This window comes from Hibiscus syriacus, unplaced genomic scaffold (genome assembly GCF_006381635.1).
Source record: "Hibiscus syriacus cultivar Baekdansim isolate YM2019G1 unplaced genomic scaffold, ASM638163v2 tig00111151_pilon, whole genome shotgun sequence".
Taxonomy (NCBI): Eukaryota; Viridiplantae; Streptophyta; class Magnoliopsida; order Malvales; family Malvaceae; genus Hibiscus; species Hibiscus syriacus.
The window spans coordinates 992,500-1,015,888 of NW_024062999.1; the positions used below are offsets into that span (position 1 = coordinate 992,500).

General features: G+C 34.7%; 1 protein-coding gene and 1 pseudogene across 2 annotated transcripts; both read left to right on the forward strand.

The window, feature by feature from the left end:
• Positions 1-572: 572 nt before the first annotated feature.
• LOC120154883 lies at positions 573-18,159 on the forward strand (annotated as a pseudogene).
• Positions 18,155-22,108, forward strand: LOC120154855 (probable RNA helicase SDE3). Of its 2 annotated transcripts, none has more exons than XM_039166503.1 (5): positions 18,155-18,332; positions 19,014-19,817; positions 19,897-20,064; positions 20,263-21,720; positions 21,818-22,108. In XM_039166503.1, the coding sequence occupies exons 2-5, from the start codon at positions 19,032-19,034 to the stop codon at positions 21,986-21,988; spliced, it is 2,583 nt and encodes an 860-aa protein (XP_039022434.1). In that variant the 5' UTR covers positions 18,155-18,332; positions 19,014-19,031; the 3' UTR covers positions 21,989-22,108. The 2 variants fall into 2 exon arrangements, with proteins under 2 accessions (XP_039022434.1, XP_039022435.1); XM_039166504.1 differs by lacking the exon at positions 18,155-18,332 and adding an exon at positions 18,665-18,701.
• The last annotated feature ends 1,281 nt before the right edge of the window (positions 22,109-23,389 follow it).

Consider the following 23,389-nt stretch of genomic DNA (forward strand, 5'->3'; position numbering starts at 1 on the left):
CAGAATGAGAGGTGTTGGAAAGACATGTTTTGCTTGTCCCAGATGTTATTTTGACGACCCACAGAATTAATTATCCCTTGAGCTTTCATGTTGCCTGAGACACCATAGATGCTTGCATGGTAAACTAATAAGCATATGCAAATATGAACCGCATGCTTTGTCTCAAATCCGGGCTTTTTTTTTTCTATGTTTCCTGTTAATGGAAACAAATTGATTTCGTCGATAGTCGAGGATTCATCCGGTGGTAATTATGATTGATCATGCACTAAATAGATATGATAGTTAGATATTGAAATTTGATCTGATAGATCATGTGAACTTGTCAGATGTTTTGTCTATGCATTGGGGAGGACTCGGAGACCTATTATACCAGGAAGATGTGGGTTTCTTAAAGGCTCGATAAACAGAAGGGTCTACACGAAAGTCTCGACTGGCGAAGAACTTTCGAGACCATCTCGAGAGGGGTATTATACTTCTTAAAGTAACATGTATTTGAACATGGGATGAAGTATTATATATATCCGTATTCGATTCGTACCCGCACCTCGGACGAGACTTTGGGTATCGTAGTTATGGGCATGTTCTGCTCTCCGAGAATTGAATGTCGCTTCCAGGCTAGTTGGTTTACAGTGTTCAAGCAGCAGCAACAATGGGCCATGAAGCTAAGAAACTTTAGTGCAGAAGTGGTGACATGGAATCACAGGCATCATGGTGACCCTTCATCAGCTCAAGATCGTTGACCTCAATCCCCATGATAATAGGCGAAAAGTGAAAGAAAAAGAACCAATATATTAGAAAGAAGAGTCCGAAGAAGAGAAGTCATAAGCATTACCATCATTATTGCCCTCACATGCATGAACAAGATGAATTATGCTGATCCTTATCACAAAAGGATTTATTTAGCTTCCCTTCATCCAATACTCTGAAAAGGGCAAAGCCCGCGGGAGTCTCGAACAACACAAGCATTTCTCAATCTTTCCCCAAAAAGAAAGACCTAAAAACATATCACAATAAACTTAATTAACAACATAATCAAACTTCAAGACCATTAAACTTGGCACCAAACATGATCAAGAAGCAATATTTGCTCGAAGGAATCAACATTTAGGCGGTTCTAAAGTATCCCATTTAAGTAACGGTAACAGAACCCACCTCCAAAACAAAATAGCAAAGCAAAACCACAGAAACAAGCAAATGAACAGCGAGGGAACGGAAGCTTGTTAAAGAAAACCCTAAATTCCTTTGACCTAGATCTTTAAAAAATTTCGTAGTCGGTCGAGTCGGATTTTTTTAAGTATGATGTTCGGGTTGGGTCGGGTTCAGGTTTAGGATAAAAAAATCCGACCCGACCCAACAAAAATATATATTTTTTACCTTATATATTTAGGAATAATTAAAATAATACCCCTCTATATATAATTTTTTCCAATTAAACCGCTGTTTTTATTAAATAAAAATAATATTTTATTATTATTTCGGGTCGAGTCAAGTAAGGGTTTCTAAGTTAATATCAGGTCGGGTGGACAAAAAATCCGATCCATCCCCGACTAATGTCCATCCCTAGATTTTAGGGATTTAAGCCACCGCGTATATTGCTGGCCGAATGTTACGATTTAAGCGGTAGGGTTTCTCTTTTTCTATTTATGACTTTGGGTCAAATTCAATGTTTAGTCCTTATACTTTAATTTTTGTCATTTTAATACATGTATTTTTCAAATATGATCCAAATAAATATAAGAAAAATATGACTCAAATATGATTTAAAATGATTAAATTGAAAATTATGAACTAAATATAAAATTAAGGTTGAAAATAATATTATGAAATATAAAATTATAAAATACCATGTTTAAAAGAATAACAAACATAGTGTACAACTTCATGAAAACACACGATAATGAGGAAATGATTACTTGTGACAGTTTTAATATAGGTTAAAAAAAGACGCTATCGGTTTTCTTATTATTTAAATAATAAAATCGATAAAAAGTTACTGGAAACATTATTATTTCTACCGATTTTGTTATTATTGGACGTTTTACCGGTTTTGTTATTTTTTTCTACCGATTTTATTATTATTGGACACTTTATCGGAAATGTTAAAAAACATTGATGTTTTAGGTATAAATAATAATGTTTTATATAATTTTTTACCGGTTTTGTTATTTAAATAATAACAAAACCAGTAGCACCTTTTTTTAGTTTTATATTAAGGGTGTCGCACTGTAGAACTTCCCAAGATAAGGAGCACGAGCAGCAAAACTATAAACCATGACTACAAAAATCTAGGGTAAACTACACATTTAATGCCTAAACTATCAGTTTTGATCTATTTTAGAATCTAAACGTTCGATTTTTTAAAAATTATACACAACATTTAGTTTTTATTTCATTTTAGTGTCCGTCGTTAAAAACTTAACGCATTCAGTGCCTAAACTATCGATTTTGGCTTATTTTAGTACCTAAACTCTGAATGCGTTCATACCTAATTATATGTGCATTTTTTTTAATACATAACCGAGGAATCTTGGGAACCTCATCACATTATAATAATTTCTTATACAATTTTTCAAGAAACATACAGAAGTTCGAATCTTACCACCGTCACTCTTTATGAGCAATTTATAAATTCTTATGTAAATTTTAATTGAGTCGCAAGAACGTATGACCCTATACGGGTAGACGGGAACTTAACCCCGACCTAAACTTTAATGTACCAAAAACTATATAGAAGCTTTCTGTTGAGTTAATCGATTGACGGAATCGGCCAAGAGGGGGGTGAATTGGCAATTAAAATTTTTGTGGAAGCTTTTGCAGAAAATTGAAAGTAATTGCACAACGATTTACAGTGGTTCGACTTTCTCAAACAAAGTCTACGTCCACTACCTTAGCTATCCACACTAAGGATTTTCCAACAAATTCACTAATTTGTTCTTTCTTTTGAGGCCAAAGAGATAACCTTACAATTCCCTCAAGAGTATACCCCAACTCTTGAGAACACTCTTTTTCCCAAAGAGAAGATTACAAATTTGCAAACTTACAAGAAAACCTCACAAGGTAAGATGTTTGCACAATTCTAGAACAAGAAAAGAACACTCAAAGAAAATTACAAATGAGCACAATAAGTGTTCTTTGAAAGCAAAATGAATATTGAATGAAAATTGGCTTGAATTGCACAAACTTTGTGTTTGATGCTTTCTCTCTTGTTTCTCTATAATTTCTTGTTGATCAAGGGCTTCAGAACTTGTTTAAATACACCTTCAATCACTTCTGAACGTTGGGGATAATTAATGAAGATAATATAGTCGTTTTAGTGTGAAAACAATTAATAAAACAGCTTGGAGCCTGGGGGGAATCGGTTCCTCCTCATAGGAAATCGGTTCCCTAAGTGTAAAATTCAAATATTTCGACCGTTGAACAGGGGGAATCGATACCCCCTATGGGGGAATCGGTTCCCTCCGAGCATTCTGGAAATCTCGGAGTCAAACCATTCAGAGGGGAATCGGTTCCCTCTGAGCAATCTGGAAATTTTGGCTTTGAAATGGTTCGAAATACTTTGAAAGATTATTTTGAAATTGTTTTAAGATTAAAACTTAATTTTACACTTAAGTAAGGATTAAAAATGATTTTTGAAATATTTTGAGTAATGTTTTGATATTCGAATAATTATATCGAATATACTTAGAAAATCATTTTGGAAAATCTTAAAATTCATTTAACTTAATTTGTTATATCGAAATATCAAAATGTTTTCAACAATCTCCCCCCTTTTTGATATAACAAAACATTTTAGTAATTTTAAGATTTTGATCAAGTTTTGAAATTACTCCCCCTTACTTTAACACTTCTCCCATATTTATCATTTTAAAAACACACACTTAAAACACCTTCTCCCCCTTTTTGTTAAATCAAAAAGATTCAAATAAACGTGAAAAATATTAAGCCATTTGATTAGGTATATGTATGCATAAGATGCTAAGATCACAATTAAGAGAAACGTTAGCCATTAGTTCCGTAATCAATATTCATAAACAATGTGATATGGCAAAATTGGCCATATTGCTAATAATGATGTAAATGATGCAATAACGAATAAAACACACCAAACATATAAGTTCACACCATCCATAAATCCAAAATCCAACAATCCACAAAATCAAACAATTCAAAATGTTGAAACAATATTCATTTTGTTCAAAGTTTTAAAGCTAAACACAAAATCAAGCATCCGGATCGATAGGAGGAAAACGGGCTCGCATAGCAGCCATTTCATGAGTTAGTTCATTAATACGAGCATTGGTTGCTTCATTGTTTGCACGCATCTCCTGAAGAATCTGTAATTGTTGAGCTCCCATTGTGGATAAATGAGACTCTATAGAGGAAAAGCATGAATCCATTGTCGCATAACGGAAATCAAATGTCTCCATAAAGGATTGAAAATATGGAGACATTTGAGTCGATTGTTGTGCGTGCTCCTCGGGTTGTTCAGGTTCTTCTTCAGCTTCATCAATATCCCTCATTAATTGTTCAAACTCGGGATCTTCGTCAGCTTCGGGTGGAGCTTGTGAAGAACTTGCTCCCGGAGTATTTGCAGAAGATCGAACCCATGCACCGGTTTCCTTATTTTTGACCCATCCCGCTCTTGTTAAAGAAAGTAGATTGATTTGTTTCTTAAGAGGAAAAGCGGCATCTAGACCAACTCGAAGCTCGGCTTTAGAAAAGAGATTACTAAGGATACAACCGTAAACTAGTGAAGAACAGAGTTTCTTATTTGGCACTAAGTTAACGGTTTCAACGATCTCAGCAAAGATAATCTCGGAAAGGTTTATTTTTATATTGTTTTCAAAACAATGCAACCACCAAAGGTCTAAAGCTCTAAGAGTAGAATAACGACCCCCGGATGGTCGAAACCACCAAGTGATCATAAGATGAAGAAAACGCTCATGGAGATCTAAAACACTTGCACTATCATTCCGTTTATATCGTGAGCCTAAAACTTGTTTTTCGTTTGATAAACCTTCATTATCCAAGCCAAAGGCATTGGCTATGTAATCCGGATCAAGATGGAAATATTGACCTAGGAGGTAGGAACGCACTCCTATGGTTTTGGTTTTGTCACGATTTTTGATACAAACGGCATTACAGTAGAAGATACGAACAAGTTGATGATAGACAATGGGTTCAAGTTCGAAAAGTTTATCAAATTTCCATTCGTGCAAGATAGGGAGATATTTAAAGTTAATATCAACCATAGTTTAAAGAGATGGGATACGTTCTTCCCTAATCTTATACGAGTCAAAATATTGGTAAAACCAATAACGATAATCTTTAGGACCCGGTTGATTGAAACAAGAATTTTGGATTGTCAAGTTAGGATCAATATTTGGAATAGGATTTTGAGGAATAGGAGGAGGATTTGGTTGACGACTAGAACGACTAGATGAAGACCTAGCACGTTTAGGATTGGACATGGTTTAGGAAATCGGAATAGAATTGATAACCTGCAATTTTAAAAACAAATGTATGCAATTCAATTAATCCCAAAACTCAATTGAGTCCTCAATATTTCAAGGTTCTCTAAATCAATCCTAATGGGTAAAGTTTTTGAAAAACTTTTGAAAAATATGGTTTTGAGAAACAATATATGTATAGTTTTCATAACAACAACATAATTTAATCAAAACACAATAATTTGAAAATTAACACATTTTTTTTATTTCGAAAATTTAAAAATTTGAAAAATTCTTGTGTTTTTGATGAAATTAGTTGTAACATCTAGTTTCTAATCACTAAATAATCAATGCCCGATCACTATTTCAACCTAGAACTAATTAAAACTAATCCTATGTTAAAAAAAATGAAATAGAGAGTTTAGAAAAATTTACCTTGAAAGATGAAGATTGAGGAGATTTAGAAGTTGTTTGCACGTTTTTAATGATTCCAACAGGTTTAGAAGATGAATTCCAATTAATATCGTTGATTTGAGGCAAAAATGGAGATTTGAGAGATTTAGAGGTGAAAAACAGTGGAAAAAGAAGAAAAATGAGGGTTTTGGGGTTTTTGGGGGTGTTCTGCCCGATTTAACAGAACCCCAGGGGGGTATCGATTCCCCTGTGGGGGGAATCGGTTCCCCTTCAAAGGGGGAATCGGTTCCCTTATGGGGGGATCGATTCCCTCTGCACAAAAATGCTAAAATCCGATTTTAAACATCCAAAATGCTAAATTAATCTTCTTTAGTGGTATTGGCAACTCATATATTGAAAAATAATTATGTTCAAACAATTAAATTAATCTTTAATCGTTTTTTTTAACATAAAATTAATTTTCACTAAGAATCATAAACTCCCCCTAACTAATAGCAAGAATGCAATCAAAAAATATTATTATAAGCATTTTTCAAGATTTATTAAAAATGCTAAAATTATTTTAAACACTAAGTGAAGATAGGTCAGTTAAACCTAATTCTCTCCTAAGTGTCCAAAATCTTTCCTTATCTAAGGGTTTTGTAAAGATATCCGCTAATTGGTGCAAAGTATCAACAAATTCTAGAACTACATCTTCCTTAGTGACATGGTCTCTAATGAAGTGATGTCTTATTTCAATGTGTTTAGTTCTAGAGTGTTGGATGGGATTTTTAGTGAGACAAATAGCACTAGTATTGTCACACTTGATAGGAATAGTACCTACTTCAATTCCATAATCAAAAAGTTGTTGTTTCATCCATAAAACTTGTGCACAACAACTACCAGCTGAAATGTATTCGGCTTCAGTGGTAGATAATGCAACACAATTTTGTTTCTTTGAAAACCAAGAAATCAACATATTTCCAAGGAATTGGCAAGTACCGGAGGTGCTTTTCCTATCTAATTTGCATCCTCCATAATCCGCATCAGAAAAAGCATGCAAGCTAAAGGTAGAGTCTCTAGGATACCAAAATCCTAAACTAGGAGTGTCCTTAAGGTATCTAAAGATTCTCTTAACAGCTAGTAAATGTGATTCTTTAGGACATGATTGAAACCTAGCACACAAGCAAACACTAAACATAATATCCGGTCTACTTGCGGTTAGATAAAGCAAAGAGCCAATCATTGACCTATATAATTTAACATCTATACATTTACCTCCTTCATCTAAGTCAAGCTTTGTTGAAGAGCTCATTGGAGTGTTATGAGGTTTCCCATTTTCCAGTCCAAACTTCTTGAGCATATCTTTGATGTACTTAGCTTGATTAATGAAGATGCCATCTTTTCTTTGCTTGATTTGGAGTCCCAAGAAAAATTAGAGCTCCCCCATCATGCTCATCTCAAACTCACTTTGCATTAGCTTAGAAAATTCTTGGCAAAGAACATCATTAGTAGAACCAAATATTATATCATCAACATAAATTTGAACTACTAATAAATCTTTACCTTTTCTCTTTAAAAACAATGTAGTGTCAACCTTTCCTTTTAAAAAACCTTTTTCAATTAAAAAATTTGACAATCTTTCATACCAAGCTCTAGGAGCTTGTTTTAAACCATAAAGAGCTTTTGTCAATTTTAAAACATGATCCGGAAAATTTGAATCTTCAAAACCTGGAGGTTGTTCCACGTACACTTCTTCTTTTATAAAACCATTTAAAAATGCACTTTTAACATCCATTTGATATAATTTAAATTCATTGAAACATGCAAATGCTAATAACATTCTAATTGCTTCCATCCTAGCTACAGGAGCGTATGTTTCATCATAGTCTATGCCTTCTTCTTGAGTATAGCCTTGAGCAACAAGTCTAGCCTTGTTCCTCACTATAATACCACTTTCATCAAGTTTATTTCTAAAAACCCATCTAGTACCTACAGTAGATTTATTACTAGGCCTTTCAACTAATGTCCATACTTTACTTCTCTCAAATTGATTTAATTCTTCTTGCATAGCCATAATCCAATGTTCATCTTTTAATGCTTCTTTGATGTTCTTAGACTCTATGCATGAAATAAATGCAACATAATTACATATATTTCTAAGAGAAGATCGAGTAGTTACCCCTTTTGATGGATCACCTATAATTTCACCATCCTTGACATAGTTGTACTCTCTTGGAAAAGATACTTCCCTTTCTTCAATGGTTGGATTCTCGAGGGGATCATGAGTTTCCTCATCTTTTGTTTCTTCCTTTGATGATGATTCTCCAACGTCATGTCTAACGTCATTTGCTTGTACAATACCAACATCATCATTAACAGAAGAATCCTTCCTCAGAAGGGGATTATCATCGAAAACAACATGTATAGACTCTTATACAACTAAAGTTCTTTTATTAAATACACGATAAGCTTTAGAATTTAAGGAATAACCCAGAAAAATTCCTTCATCACTTTTAGCATCAAATTTGCCAAGATTTTCTTTACCGTTGTTTAAAACAAAACATTTACATCCAAAAGGATGAAAATAGCTAATGTTAGGCTTTTTATTTTTGAGAATTTCATATGGAGTTTTCTTTAAAATTGACCTAATCATTACTCGATTTACAACATAACAAGCGGTATTTGTGGCTTCCGCCCAAAAATATTTTGGCAAATTATTTTCACAAAGCATGGTTCTAGCCATTTCTTCTAAAGTTCGATTTTTCCTCTCAACAACTCCATTTTGTTGAGGGGTTCTAGGTGCTGAAAAATTATGGCTAATACCATTAGAATTACAAAACTCAATGAATCCAAGATTTTCAAATTCAGTTCCATGATCACTTCTAACACTAGTGATAGAGTAACCTTTTTCATTTTGGATTATTTTTGAAAATGTGATGAAATTTTCTAATGCTTCATCTTTAGTACTTAAGAATAGAACCCAAGTGTATCTAGAATAGTCATCTACCAAGACAAATGCATATTGTTTTCCTCCCAAGCTAGTAGTTCTAGTTGGCCCAAAAAGATCTAAATGGATCAATTGTAATACTCTACTAGTTGATACATCATTAATATATTTAAAAGAAACTCGTTTTTGTTTTCCTTTAGCACAAGCATCACAGATTTTATCATTATCAAATTTAAGCTTAGGCAACCCTCTTACTAAGTCTCCTTGAATTAACCGTTGCAAAACACTCATACTAGCATGACCTAGTCTCTTATGCCATAACCAACTATCATGCTCATCCTTAGCAACTAGGCATAAATTAGTCATATCAATAGAATCTAAATGCACCATGTAAATGTTTCCTATTCTATGACCAATAAGCATAATCCGATTAGATGCAATGTCAATAACTTTACAACCATTAATTTCAAACAAGACATTGAATCCTTTATCACATAATTGACTAATACTCAAAAGATTATGCTTTAATCCATTCACATATAAAACATTCTTAATTTGTATGGAAGAGGTATTACCTATTGTACCAATACCTTCAATGTGACCTTTTGAATTGTCTCCAAAAGTCACTTCTCCTCCATTTTTGGCGTTAAGCTCAATGAACCGGCTTTTGTCTCCGGTCATATGTCTTGAGCATCCACTATCAAGGTACCATGAGTTTGAATTTGTTTCCCGTGCCTTGTAGCAATGCTCCTTTCCCTACAAACATAGATTAATTTTTGATTTTTGGTACCCAAATTCTTTTGGGTCCATATTCATCAGTTTCCAAAATCCTAGTCCCCTTAGGTATCCATTTGTGTAGGATATTTTTATCTTTAGTAGTAATGAGTTCTTTAGGAACCCACATACTTCTAATGATTTTTCCATTAGATGTTCTTTGGGGACCTCTATGATTGTAGTTTCTAAAACTTTTTCTAACAAAGTTGGATTTTGAATTTCCACCTCTTTCAAAATGTTTTGTTCCAACTTTATCAAAAGAAGTTTTAAGATCATCAATTTTCTTTTGATGATCATCATTGATCTTTGAAAGTAAATTTTGCAAATCTAAATTTTTCTTTTCAAACTCTTCTAGTTTGATTTGCAAATCTTTGATTTTACTTTCAAGATCGTTGTTGGTTTTGGATATGAGTTTGTTTTCATTTTTCAATTTTGAAACATAATTTTTATATTTTAAAAACAATTTCTCATAATCCGAAGCCAACCCATTGTACTCCTCAAATAACTCATCATAAGATAAATCATCAAAATCGGATGAGTTAGAGGTTACCTTAGAATCTTCCCCGAATGCCATCAAGCACAAGTTTACTACTTCTTGTTCCTCTTCATCGGAACTTTCTTCATCGCTCCATGTAGCCACATGAGCCTTGTGCTTATTCTTTGATTGACCCTTTTTCTTCAATTGTGGGCAATCATATTTGACATGCCCCAGCTTTTTGCATTCATAGCAAATGATTGGGTCCTTCTCTTTTGGTTCATTTTTGAGGCCTTCGTTTCGTTTGAATTTTCTTCCTTGGTAAGGTCTCATCATTTTTCTAAACCGTTTGGCAAACAATGCCATTTCCTCATCATCATCATCATTATTAGAATCACTCTCATCTTTTGTGGATTTGAGAGCAACTCCAATATTTTTCTTCTTCTCCTTTTCCTTTGGTGTCTCTTCAACTTTATCAAGGTCCACCTCATCTTCAAGCATCATCTCATGAGTGAGGAGTGAACCGATAAGTTCTTCAAGAGTTAAGGACGATAGGTCCTTAGACTCGATGATTGCCGTCTTCTTTGATTGCCATGATTTTGGGAGGGAGTAGACTAACTTCCTCACAAGCTTTTCATTTGAGATGATCTCTCCATATGATTTGAGACCATTGACAATCGTTGAAAATCTATCCGTCATAGCTTTGATGTCTTCATTTGGTTTCATCCTGAAATTTTCATAGCTATGCGTTAGAATACTAATTTTTGATTTCTTTACCTCATTTGTACCTTCATGTGTGACTTGAAGTTTGTCCCATATTTCTTTGGCGGTTGTACACGATGAAACTCTTCCATATTCATCTGGTCCAAGAGCACAAAAAATAATATGGATGGCTTTGGAGTTGAGCTGGAACATTCTTGTCTCTCCTTCACTCCACAACCTTGGATGAGTGAGAGGTTTGATGTATCCTTCTTCTACAGCATTCCATGCTCCCATGTCACTTGTTTGAATGAAGTACATCATTCTATTCTTCCAATAGGCATAGTTAGCTCCATTGAAGAAAGGAGGCTTGTTGACGGGCATCGAATCGAGACCGGAGTCGAAGTTTGAAGCGGAGGCCATTGATGACTTTAATAATCGATGTAACTCTTCCCGAATCGACTCAAGAGGCGATTAAACCTTCAAATGAGTTAGGCTCTGATACCAATTGTTGAGTTAATCGATTGACGGAATCGGCCAAGAGGGGGGTGAATTGGCAATTAAAATTTTTGTGGAAGCTTTTGCAGAAAATTGAAAGTAATTGCACAGCGATTTACAGTGGTTCAACTTTCTCAAACAAAGTCTACGTCCACTACCTTAGCTATCCACACTAAGGATTTTCCAACAAATTCACTAATTTGTTCTTTCTTTTGAGGCCAAAGAGATAACCTTACAATTCCCTCAAGAGTATACCCCAACTCTTGAGAACACTCTTTTTCCCAAAGAGAAGATTACAAATTTACAAACTTACAAGAAAACCTCACAAGGTAAGATGTTTGCACAATTCTAGAACAAGAAAAGAACACTCAAAGAAAATTACAAATGAGCACAATAAGTGTTCTTTGAAAGCAAAATGAATATTGAATGAAAATTGGCTTGAATTGCACAAACTTTGTGTTTGATGCTTTCTCTCTTGTTTCTCTATAATTTCTTGTTGATCAAGGGCTTCAGAACTTGTTTAAATACACCTTCAATCACTTCTGAACGTTGGGGATAATTAATGAAGATAATATAGCGTTTTAGTGTGAAAACAATTAATAAAACAGCTTAGAGCGTGGGGGGAATCAGTTCCTCCTCATAGGGAATCGGTTCCCTAAGTGAAAAATTCAAATATTTCGACCGTTGAACAGGGGGAATCGGTACCCCCTATGGGGGAATCGGTTCCCTCCGAGCATTCTGGAAATCTCGGAGTCAAACCATTCAGGGGGGAATCGGTACCCCCTATGGGGGGGAATCGGTTCCCTCTGAGCAATCTGGAAATTTTGGCTTTGAAATGGTTCGAAATACTTTGAAAGATTATTTTGAAATTGTTTTAAGATTAAAACTTAATTTTACACTTAAGTAAGGATTAAAAATGATTTTTGAAATATTTTGAGTAATGTTTTGATATTCGAATAATTATATCGAATATACTTAGAAAATCATTTTAGAAAATCTTAAAATTCATTTAACTTAATTTGTTATATCGAAATATCAAAATGTTTTCAACACTTTCAAGCCCATAATAAGGATAAAACATACGGTATTTATGTATAAGTGGGAATTAGTTATATTGTTAGCATCGTTTGCTTTTTCTTTTACTTAGTTCTTTTTCTTTAAAGTGGGCAGAACACACATCACATGAATTGATACATGAAAAAACTTGTTGGAGGAGTGAAAATAGATGGTTGAGATTGACTCTTTATTTTTCCCCCAATAAATATCTTCACTCCTATTTTTAATCTCAATCATCTGTTTTCACCCATCAAACGATCTTAAATCTATGTAAAACTATAAAAAAAATTAAATTGTGTAATAGGATCAAAGATCCAAAGACGAACTAATTGTTTGACTAAGGTAGGGAATTTGTTTAGCAGTAAAGACAACAATATATTTATTTAATAATCTAAAACGTTGCAATATATTGTTTTTATAGGTAATATTTATTCAGATTTTTTTTAACAATAACAACTGAAGTTCATTAATAAAAATGGAAGAATCAAAATTACTACGTATCTAAAGAGAAAATTAGAGACAGTAGTCACCAAAAACTCATACGTAAAATAAAAATATTAAACTCAAAGATACAAAGAGAATGAAACCTCCCAATTATCAAAACAATCTAGTGAACTTCATAAAATTCATTATCTTTGTCGAACGGACGCTTTACAATCTGATAAAGGAGTGGTGAGCTAATAAGGATTGTCATTTCTCGACGTGGAGATACTCCGGATGCTAAACCGAAAGTAAACAAATTATGGATGGTTGATCTCGGAGGGAGTTAACGATTACTCAAAACCGGAGCCACCGGACATACCCTTGATGAAGGAAGAGCCATAAATCTTTCACTTTCTGCTTTAGGTGATGTTATTGCAGCTCTAAGAAGGAAGAGGGGACATGTGCCTTACAGGCAAGTTCTCGGTTTTGAATCCGGTCATGTTCTTGGAATGTTTGTAAGAACTACTTAGATGCCTTAAAATATAGAAATATGCTTCCATTTCCCATGATATTTTATTTCCTTTTGGTTGCAGAAATAGCAAGTTAACTCAAATCCTCAAAGATTCCCTAGGTAAAATTATCACATGCCTTGCCTTCCATTGTGGGGATTTTCAATGCTTTAGAAACTTTGCATTGGTATAGTATTATAAGGGTTTTTACAGTTTGAAGTTATGTTGAAAAACTTTGTAACTCGTATATCCGATTCATTTAGGTGTCGGTTCGAAAGTTTTGATGCTCATTCACATAAATCCGTGTCATGACGACCTCGAGGAAACCATCTGTTCTTTAAGCTTTGCAAAGAGGGCCAAAGCAGTTGATTCCAACAGAAGACTACCAAAGGTATCATACAGGGTTTGCAAGCTTTTTGTTAGTACATTCTTTTGATTGTTACTGATAAAACCATGATCGTTTAGGACTTGAAGAAGCTAAGAGAAAAAAGGATATCGGAGCTCGAAGAGAACATGAGGGAAGCCAAAGAAGAATGGCGAAAACTCGCAAATCAAATAATTAAGGCTGATTTCTTACTAAGCGAAAACCGAAAACTTTATGCAACTGCTTATGGGATACCAGACAAGAGTGTGGAAAAAAATCCCGAAAACGATCAAGATGCAAAAATTCAAGTTGTTGAAACACCTAGAGTAACTAAGAAACCAATTCAACAAAGTATTCATCGGTCCCTCCCTCGGTTCATGACGTCTACCGTGGCTAGTCGAGAAAGGCAAATCGCAGCGGAAAGAGATATCATCACAAGGGCAAGAACCTTGAGACCAGGAACCAGAAGTTCAACGCGGGTCCCGGGTTTTCAATCCCTTAGCTTTTCGGACAATCGTTTTCGATCGCTTTTACGACACTCAACGAAGAGTTCCAGGTTCAAAGACATGAATGGTCAAGCCATAGAGAGTCCGAAATGCAACGGCTCGGCACCCTTTAAGCCGACTTCGTCGCCAAGAAGCAAGGTTGTCACATCATCTGATCCAAACCTAAGAGTTAAACTTGGCCATCATAGGAGGAGGATGTCTGATTTTGTCTAACAATTAACAGTTAAAACTGAAATGTGTGGGCTGCTTTTTTTTAGTCTTTTGATTTGATTCTATTGGTTTTTCATGCTTTTGACAGAAAAAAAAGGGTTTGTGAGTGAGGTGTTCCACCATATATTTTTTATTAAGGGTGGTTTGCAGGGTTGTGGGAAGGATCTGTAACTTAAGTAAAATATTATTTACAAGATCCCTGTATGTATTGAAATGGATTGTTTTAGTATTTTGAGCTTTACTGCAAAACAATTGATTAATGTTTAACATACGAGGAAAGTAGCCTTGATTCCTGCCTTGTTTTAATCCATATTTGCAAGGGAAAAGTCTCTTTTACTTTACTCCTTCCCAATGGCTTGCTCTGCACGTATAAATCATATCCAGGCCAAAAGAAGTTGCTTGCGACAGCCACCGACAGTTTAAGAGAAGAAATGTACTGAGCAATGTGCCTAAACAGTCTCCCTCTATGTTTACTTGAATTAGAGTGACTGCCAGGGTCTTCTGTTTATTTATAGACATAATTATTTGATTATAAAAGAATTTGTACAGTAAAAAATTAATCGAACTAAATTTCTTACTCTTTGTTGATGGAACAAGTTTATCTCGTCAGTGATTGACGCTTCATTCTTTTTAGTTTGAGTGAAGAATCATGCAAATGAAATAGCGACCGATGACCAATATTTCTCTATTAGAGAGAAGAAAGCATACAAGGAAAGATGAGAATGAAAAAAAGAAAAGGAAGGGGAAGAGGATATGATTTCACCTATCAGACAAGTTCTTCCAAAAAGGAAAATGAGCTCTCTCTATCCCAATAATAGAAGCGTTTGAAATGACTTCGTTATTGAACAAAATCGAGAGGTGATTATGCCATCATAAATTTTAGATCAAATCATTTTATGACATTCCCTTAACCAATGGGACAAGTGTTATACATTCGAAGAAATCCCGTTGTCCGACTTGCTGGATTTTCAGCTCGGATATTCCTTAACACTGTGGATGATCCACTGTTGTGGTTTGAGGATTGTTTGCTTATGTTAAGCTTTGAGCAATTTGCTAGCTTGATTACACATCTTTTGAACTTGTGGAACAGTTGTATCTCGTTTGTTCATGATGACATGTTGCAACCTGCTTGGAATCTCGTCGCTATTGCCCAGGTTATTCATCGTGACTTTCTGGGGTTGCTAGTTTGGATGAATTGATGTCGGCTGCATCCTCTTTCAGTCAGTGCCATACTATTCATGGTGTGGTGAAGATTAATTTGGATGGTTCATTTGACAGTGGTTCTGGTTATGCTGCTGTTGGGGTTGTTGCTCATGACCACGAGGGTAAGATCTTGGGTGGTCTAGCACAGGCTATGCGCGGTGATGGTGACCTGGCTATTGACAACGAATGAGAGAATGCCCATTTCTAGTTTGATTGTGCTATTTTGGTGAATAAGCTGCTCCGTGAAGAGGAAGATTTATCTACCTTGGCGTGTCATCTTTGACCGACAAAGGAACGTTTTCAGGCTTATCCTAAGTTTTACATTTCTCTTATTTTATCTATATAATTGGGCACTCTTTCCCCCTCGTAGGTACAACATTTGTGTGGATTAGGAAGGTTTTTTTAATGAAGTTCGTTTTTTTTCAAAAAGAAAAGATGTCATCCAAAAATAATATCTCCGTCCTCGATTAGACCTCTCACAGTCTCATGTGATTTACCAAAAGATCTAGAGCTCAATCATCTTTACCACGTCATCATTTGTCAGCAATCTCTTTTGGAATCTGACGTGTCTTAGGTAGTGTTTGCTTTTACTGTGTAAGATCTGCAAAGCTCTTATGTCTGCGCCGCACAGACCACGCGCAGACATTGGGCTTCGCAGACCGTTTGTTTTTTAGAAGACAGAAGCTCTTCTAACGTCTGCACGAGCTATTCTTGGTGCAGACATGGTTTTATGTCTTCAAACCATGTCTTCAAAGGTCTTCAAACCTCTTCAAAGAGATTTTATATTTAATTTTATATTATAGATATTAATTTTAATATTAAGTTTTTAAATAAATTAAATATTAATTTTTTAATATTATATTATAGATATTTAATTTTATATCATATAAATTATTTTATATATTATTAAAATTTTATATTTATTTTAATTATTTTGATTTAAGTTTAAATATAATATTTTTTTGGATTTGTTATTTTTAAATTATATTTAAACTTTTTATACGAAATGTAAGTTTTTAAACCACATTGCTTAATAGAAAATGATTTCATTGTTTGATAATTAAGATTTTAAAATATAAAAAATTATAAATTATGTTTTTAAAATTTTAAAATATAATCACAATTAAATAAAAAATAATCATAAAATAATTTGATAAATTAAAAAATATTTTCTAAAAATATCATATAATTATAAAAAATAAATTATGAATATATATTTAAAAAAATTAAAAGTATTACATAATTATATATTTAATAATAGTTTAATGATAATTAATGTTAAAAAAAAGAGAGGTGTATGATTCATTGATTAATAATAGTTTAATGATAATTAATGTTGTTGCGCCATATGATAATAAAATTCAAAATTTAATATTTTTTATATAACTTATAAAACTAATAATACATGTGATCATTATAATAGAATTAATAAGGTGGTGTTTGTTTTTCTAAAAAAATTATTATTGTAATTGTATGAATTATTTAAATTTCAGTATTGTAAAACTAAATTTATTTAAATATCAGTATTGCAAAACTCTTTTAAGTTTAAAAAATCAATTTATTTATATTTTAGTTTATTTTAACAGTCTGCAGAAGTTAAAAAGTAAATAGTTTTCTTCTTGCAGACTGTAAACTATAAACATTTTACTTCTGCAAAAACAAACACCATCTTAATCTATTTGGACTTTCACAATGTATGGGTCCGACCCATTTTCTTACAAGACTAATAGGTTAAACTTAACCAGTTTACCCGATAGTCTCATCAAGAGGCCACAGTTTTCATGTGATACAACCTCTTTCCCCTTTTAATTTTTTTAGGTTTAATATCAAAATAAGCTATCAAATTATAATCAGGATCTCGAATAGGTACTTAAACTATTTTTTAATTTATTTAAGTGTTTAATTTTATAAACGTTATCCATTTAAATGCCTGAACCGTCAGCGACGTTAACTTCTCTGTTAAGTGACACGTATCAAAAATTGATGATTTTAAATCTTTTATTTAAAATTAAAAAAGATTAAATTATACGTGTTTTTAAAGAAAAACATAAACATCTTGAAATAATTCAAAATTTTTTGAAAATATTCATTTCAATTCTTAAAACTACGTCGATCGTCGCCCTTTGCCATCGACAAAACTCCACCCGACTTCATCTCCCTTCAACGACCACAACCCCTATAAAATCATGACTAATCGATGATGAATCGACGTTTTATAACTTACGAATCCTAGAATGAAAATCGCGATCTCATATGATTTCGACGGCCAATCGACAGTAATTACTGCTACACATGATTAAGAGGATGACAGAGACTATGTCGGCGACGGTGGTCGTGGCTGGAAAGTAGGTTTTGGAGATTTTAAATATTTTGGAGTGTTTTTATAATTTAAGAAAAAGTAGATTTTTTATAAATATAATAATATTTTTTTTAAAAAAAAAATTAAAATCATTGTGACACGTATCACTCATATTGGGATAATTAACGCCGTTAATAGCTAGAGTACTAAATAAGTGACGTTTATTTTGACATTAAGCCTTCTTTTTACAATAACTTCGTTTCGAAGTAGTAGCAATCGGAAAAGCAAAAGTCTTCTGATATTATAAACGAAATTTCTTTTCATATTTTCCCATCAGTTTTCACTTGCACACTCTTCTTCTTCTGAAATCTAGAGAGCAGCAAATTCTCACTTAAAACTCCCACTATTAAGTGTTCTTCAGCGTAGATTGCTTGTTTAGTAAACTGGGTGTATTTTTTCTTTGACATAAAGTTCCCAAATTTCGTTACTTTTTGTTTCAACTTTGCTGTTTCTTCAATCAAAGGTGTGTACTTCACTACTTCTCATTCCCTTTTGTTTTATTTTAGATATGAATTCTTCCATGTTTAATTTTGTTATATTTATGATTATGACCATTTTGCTTTGTCGACGATGGAATTTTGTGTAGAATTTTTAATTTTTTTTAATTTGTATAAAAAACATTATTCCTGCTTGGTATGACTTCTAATTTCCCCTTTTAGAACATCTTGTAGCATTGATGGATTATATATACTGTGTGAAACTTGGAATAGTATCTGTAACATTATGCTTGTTTGATCGTTTTTCATGATTCATGAAAGAATTGTAAATACTAAATACCTTACTTGAATTAGTTTTACAATGTAGGAATTGCTGCAAATGTTTCTTAAATCAGGTTTGTATATACGATTATATATATAGATCTTCCCATTTGCTTTAGTAGTTTTTGTTTATGGGCCTACAATGCGATATCGTGTTTCATTGGGCGAATTATGTTTCCTTTCAAGGGCTGCAGATTAATGTTTGTAGCCAAAAGTAATGTCGGTAGTCTTGCGTGATAGATAATGATCTTCGTTGTTTAGGGTACTAAGGCCAGGGTTATGATTAATTGGAATATGGATGTTGTAATCTTGTGTGTCTAGAGATTTTTGTTATGGTAATGAGGTTTACAATGTGATGTGTTTGATACTTTCATCATCTTTGCTAGGATCAAAATCCATTAGCGATGAGTTCAGGTTGGAATGATGGTTGGGATGATGAATGCTCGGTCATAAGTGATAAAGGGGAGATCGGATTTATTGATTTTGCCGATGATAAGTCTGTGCAAAGTTATGACATAAATGAAGGGGGACCGGTTATTATCTCAGTTCCCTTTCCTTTCAATCAAGGGAAGCCTCAATCCGTTCTTGTTGGACAAACTTCGAAGTGGCCGATTGCATTAGAGAACACCACTGATGAGCCAGTAGAAATATGGGGAGTGAGGATATTCTGCTCAAATCCGGCAGATTCGTTTACTTTGTCTCTAATGGAACCACCTTCAGCCGATTCGAAGTCAGAAAATAGGCAAGGGTTCTTAGAGGGATACTCTCTCGAGGACAGAGTACTTCAATCCCGACAGACTCTTACCATTTGGCTCTCTTGCAAACCGAATGACATGGGTTTGCACACAACTGTAGTACACTTTGATGTAGACGATAATAGGATTGAACGAGTAGTCTTTCTATTGGCTGAAGATAACATCTCCCAGTCTCTGGCTTCTACCATGCCTTATAGGAGAGCCCCAAGAAGAAGAAAACAATTTGCCGTTGATGAGTATGTTGTTTCCTCTCGCCCAGCTAAGCCAACAAAACGAGGATACAAATGCAAGATTGCTGAATATCCAATCCCGAAACATATCAGGGAGTCGATAGAGAATAAGCATATGCCTGATATTCTTGCAGAAGGTTTGACAAAGGAGAATTATGCTGCTTTCTTCAGTACATTGCTTGTAATGGAAGAACTGCATTTAGAGGTAGCTACTAATGGTTGATCTATCGAAGATGGTAATATTATGTGGTCCATTTTTATGTTGATTTTTAACTTCATTGCAGGAAGAAATGAGGGCTCATAACATGGAACGTGTCATGATGAGGACGAAAGGACGGCAATTTGTAGCTCTTGAGGTCCCCGGATTAGCTGAGAGGAGGCCTTCACTCGTACATGGTGATTTTATTTTTGCGAAGATTGCCTCCGACAATTCAGATTCTCGCGTATATCAGGTATGCTATTTCTTCCAACAGAAAACATTGAATCCAGAGAAGCATTTACTCGTCTTAGCGTTTCAATACCATCGGGAAACTTTGGTTGATGATGCATGTTTAAACTTGTTTTAGGATGCTAATTTTTTCGTATTCACTGTTATCATTATTGCATTCTTTGATCTGAACTTTGGTGGATTCCTTTTGAGGATGTTTCAGGGCTACATCTATCGTGTCGAGGCTGATGAGGTGCTCTTGAAATTTGCAGACGAATTTCACACCCTTCACCGGGACAGAAACTTATACAATGTCCACTTTACGTATAATCGGGTTACCATGAGGAGGTTGTACCAAGCTATTGAAGCAGCACAGTCTTTACAAGACAATCTTCTCTTTCCATCGGAATCGACCAAAAGGATGTTGGTTAAAAGTGCTCCGATTGTGCCTTGTTCCGGTTCTCTGAATGAGGAACAGATGCATTCCGTCGAGATGATACTTGCTTGCAAAGGAGCCCCTCCCTATGTGATCTATGGCCCTCCTGGCACCGGTAAAACCAAGACTTTAGTTGAAGCAATTCTACAGATATATACGAGAGGGAAAAATGGTCGGATTCTTGTATGTGCAGCTTCAAATAGTGCTGCAGATCATATATTAGAGAGACTTATCAGTAACGAGAACGTGGAGGTTAAAGAGACCGAAATATTTAGGCTAAACGCCACTAGTCGCTCCTATGAGGATGTTTCACCTGATTATATTCACTTTACCTTCTTCGAACAGTCCGTTTTCAAGTGTCCACCACTGGAAGCTCTCAAGCGTTATAGAATCATCATATCAACTTATACGAGTTCGACTTTACTTTATGCCGAAGGTGTGAATCGTGGTCATTTCTCCCACATTTTCCTTGACGAGGCCGGCCAAGCCTCAGAACCAGAAAGCATGGTTCCTATAGCTAACTTTAGCCGAAGGGAAACAGTTGTTGTCCTTGCTGGAGATCCGAAGCAGCTTGGACCTGTAGTATTCTCGAAAGATGCCGAGTCTCTTGGATTGGGAAAATCATATCTCGAAAGGCTTTTCGAGTGTGAAGCCTACTGCAACGAAGATAGCAATTTCGTAACGAAGTTGGTTAGGAATTACCGTTGTCATCCGGCAATTCTAGATCTCCCTTCAAGGCTTTTCTACAAAGGCGAGTTGATTGCATGCAAAGAAGATGATTCATCCTCGATAATGTCGAATGTCGATTTCTTTCCAAATAAGGAATTTCCAGTCCTATTCTTCGGCATTCAAGGATGTGATGAGAGAGAAGGCAATAATCCATCATGGTTTAACCGAATCGAAGCAAGCAAAGTCGTCGACATCATCAGTAAGTTAAGAGCAAGCACCGATCTAAATGAGTGGGATATCGGAGTAATAACACCGTACCGCCAGCAGGTTATCAAGATCAAGAAAGTGCTCGAAACCTGGGACTTGGTAGACGTAAAAGTTGGCAGTGTTGAACAATTTCAAGGCCAAGAAAGGGAGGTCATTATTGTATCTACGGTAAGATCGACAGTCAAACATAACGATTTCGATAGAACTTACTGTCTGGGTTTTCTCAGTAACCCGAAAAGGTTCAACGTTGCGATCACTCGTGCCAAATCGTTGCTCATCATTGTCGGAAATCCACACATCGTTTGTAAGGTATAAAACACATACACCCCCACCCGCACCCGCATTATTCAAGCTTGGATTTTCATCTTCATGGAAATACTTGATCTGTCGATGTCGAAATTTGCAGGATCCTTACTGGGAAAAACTCTTATGGCATTGTCACGAAAACAACTCGTATCAGGGCTGCCCTCCACCGGAAAGGATGAACGAAGGATTCGAAGAACCGTTTCCCGGGACTGGCACAAGTAATGAAGTAGAAGAAGATCCAAGTTGGGATGAAGGGACATGGAATATTTAGTCTGAAGCGGAAGCTAGTCTCAAATATGTTGCTAGGACTTTCTTCTTCTACTTGAATAATATGTAACCAGACATAGATAAACCGGGGAAGCTTAGAAGGAATGAAAATAACGATATCGGACGCATGATCGTATTTTTACATTTACATCCGAGTTCGAGTAACACAACTTTCGGTCCATCAACTAATGTGGTTCCTTCTATGCATTGTGTTACGATACGAGCGTTACATTGCATTACGAACACGATTTTGAATCCCTGTTCACAATTTTCCCCCCTTAAATTATCAGGGAAGGATTCACTTTCTTCTCAATACTGTTCATTTTGTTAACAATAAAAATGACTAAATATAGATGCAGAATAAAAACAACCACATTCAACTTCATCAAATTTTAAAAGATAATCTCAATGCAAATACAAAGGTTAACAAAATCCACCGTTCTAATTTTCCTTTAGAATAACCATATTTTTTTAATATATAACGGGGACAATACAATCACACCGATAGCTGCTTTCTAACATTGAAGACGACTAGGAAAAGAAGAAGAAGAAGAAGAAGAAAGGGACGACAAGTGCAGGGATAAAGGCGATTATAATAGTAACGGTGATAAGCACGGCACAGTCGTGACGGCGGCCGATTGTATGAAGGACTGCATCGATTCATGTGGTTCATGATTTGGGTGTCACGTCAAGTGTGAACGGAGGTGTCTTAGATCTACCGCTGCTAGCTTCTTTGGCCCTTTAAACTATAAAAGGACTCATGCTCCAGGTATCGTTATTTCTGGGAAATTTCAAACATTTAAATTATCGGCATTTTTAGAGGAATAATGCATGAGAGAGAGAAAAGAAAAAGAAAAATGCAGCATAGGAGAAAAATTTTTGCAATCTACGATGATTGTTTGTTACAATGGATGGAAGGCGAACTCAGCAAGAAAAATTTCAATAAAAAAATATATATATATTATTTAAAAGAAATGCATCCTTTCAAAAAGAAAGTTTCCGGGGGTAATTTACGTTAGGACTGAGCAACGAAATCGAGAAAACTGAAAAATCGACACGAATCGAGTAAAATGGTTCGGTTCGATTCGGTTTGACTTTAAACGGTTCGGTTTTCAGTTCGGTTTAAAGGTTTTATTTTTTTTTATTCGGTTCGGTTCGGGTTTTTCATATGGAACCCATTTGTTCCATATTGAACCGAATAGGCAATTTTTATAAAAAAAATTATAGTTTCAAGTGATTTTTTTATTGAAAAACCGATAAACCGAACCGAACCGAACCGAAAAACTCAAACCTTTAAAAAACCGAACCGAAAAAAACGGTTTTGATTTTTTAACTATTCGGTTTCGGTTTCGGTTTAAATATTGAAAACCAGTTTATTTCGGTTCGGTTCAATTTTTGGTAAAAA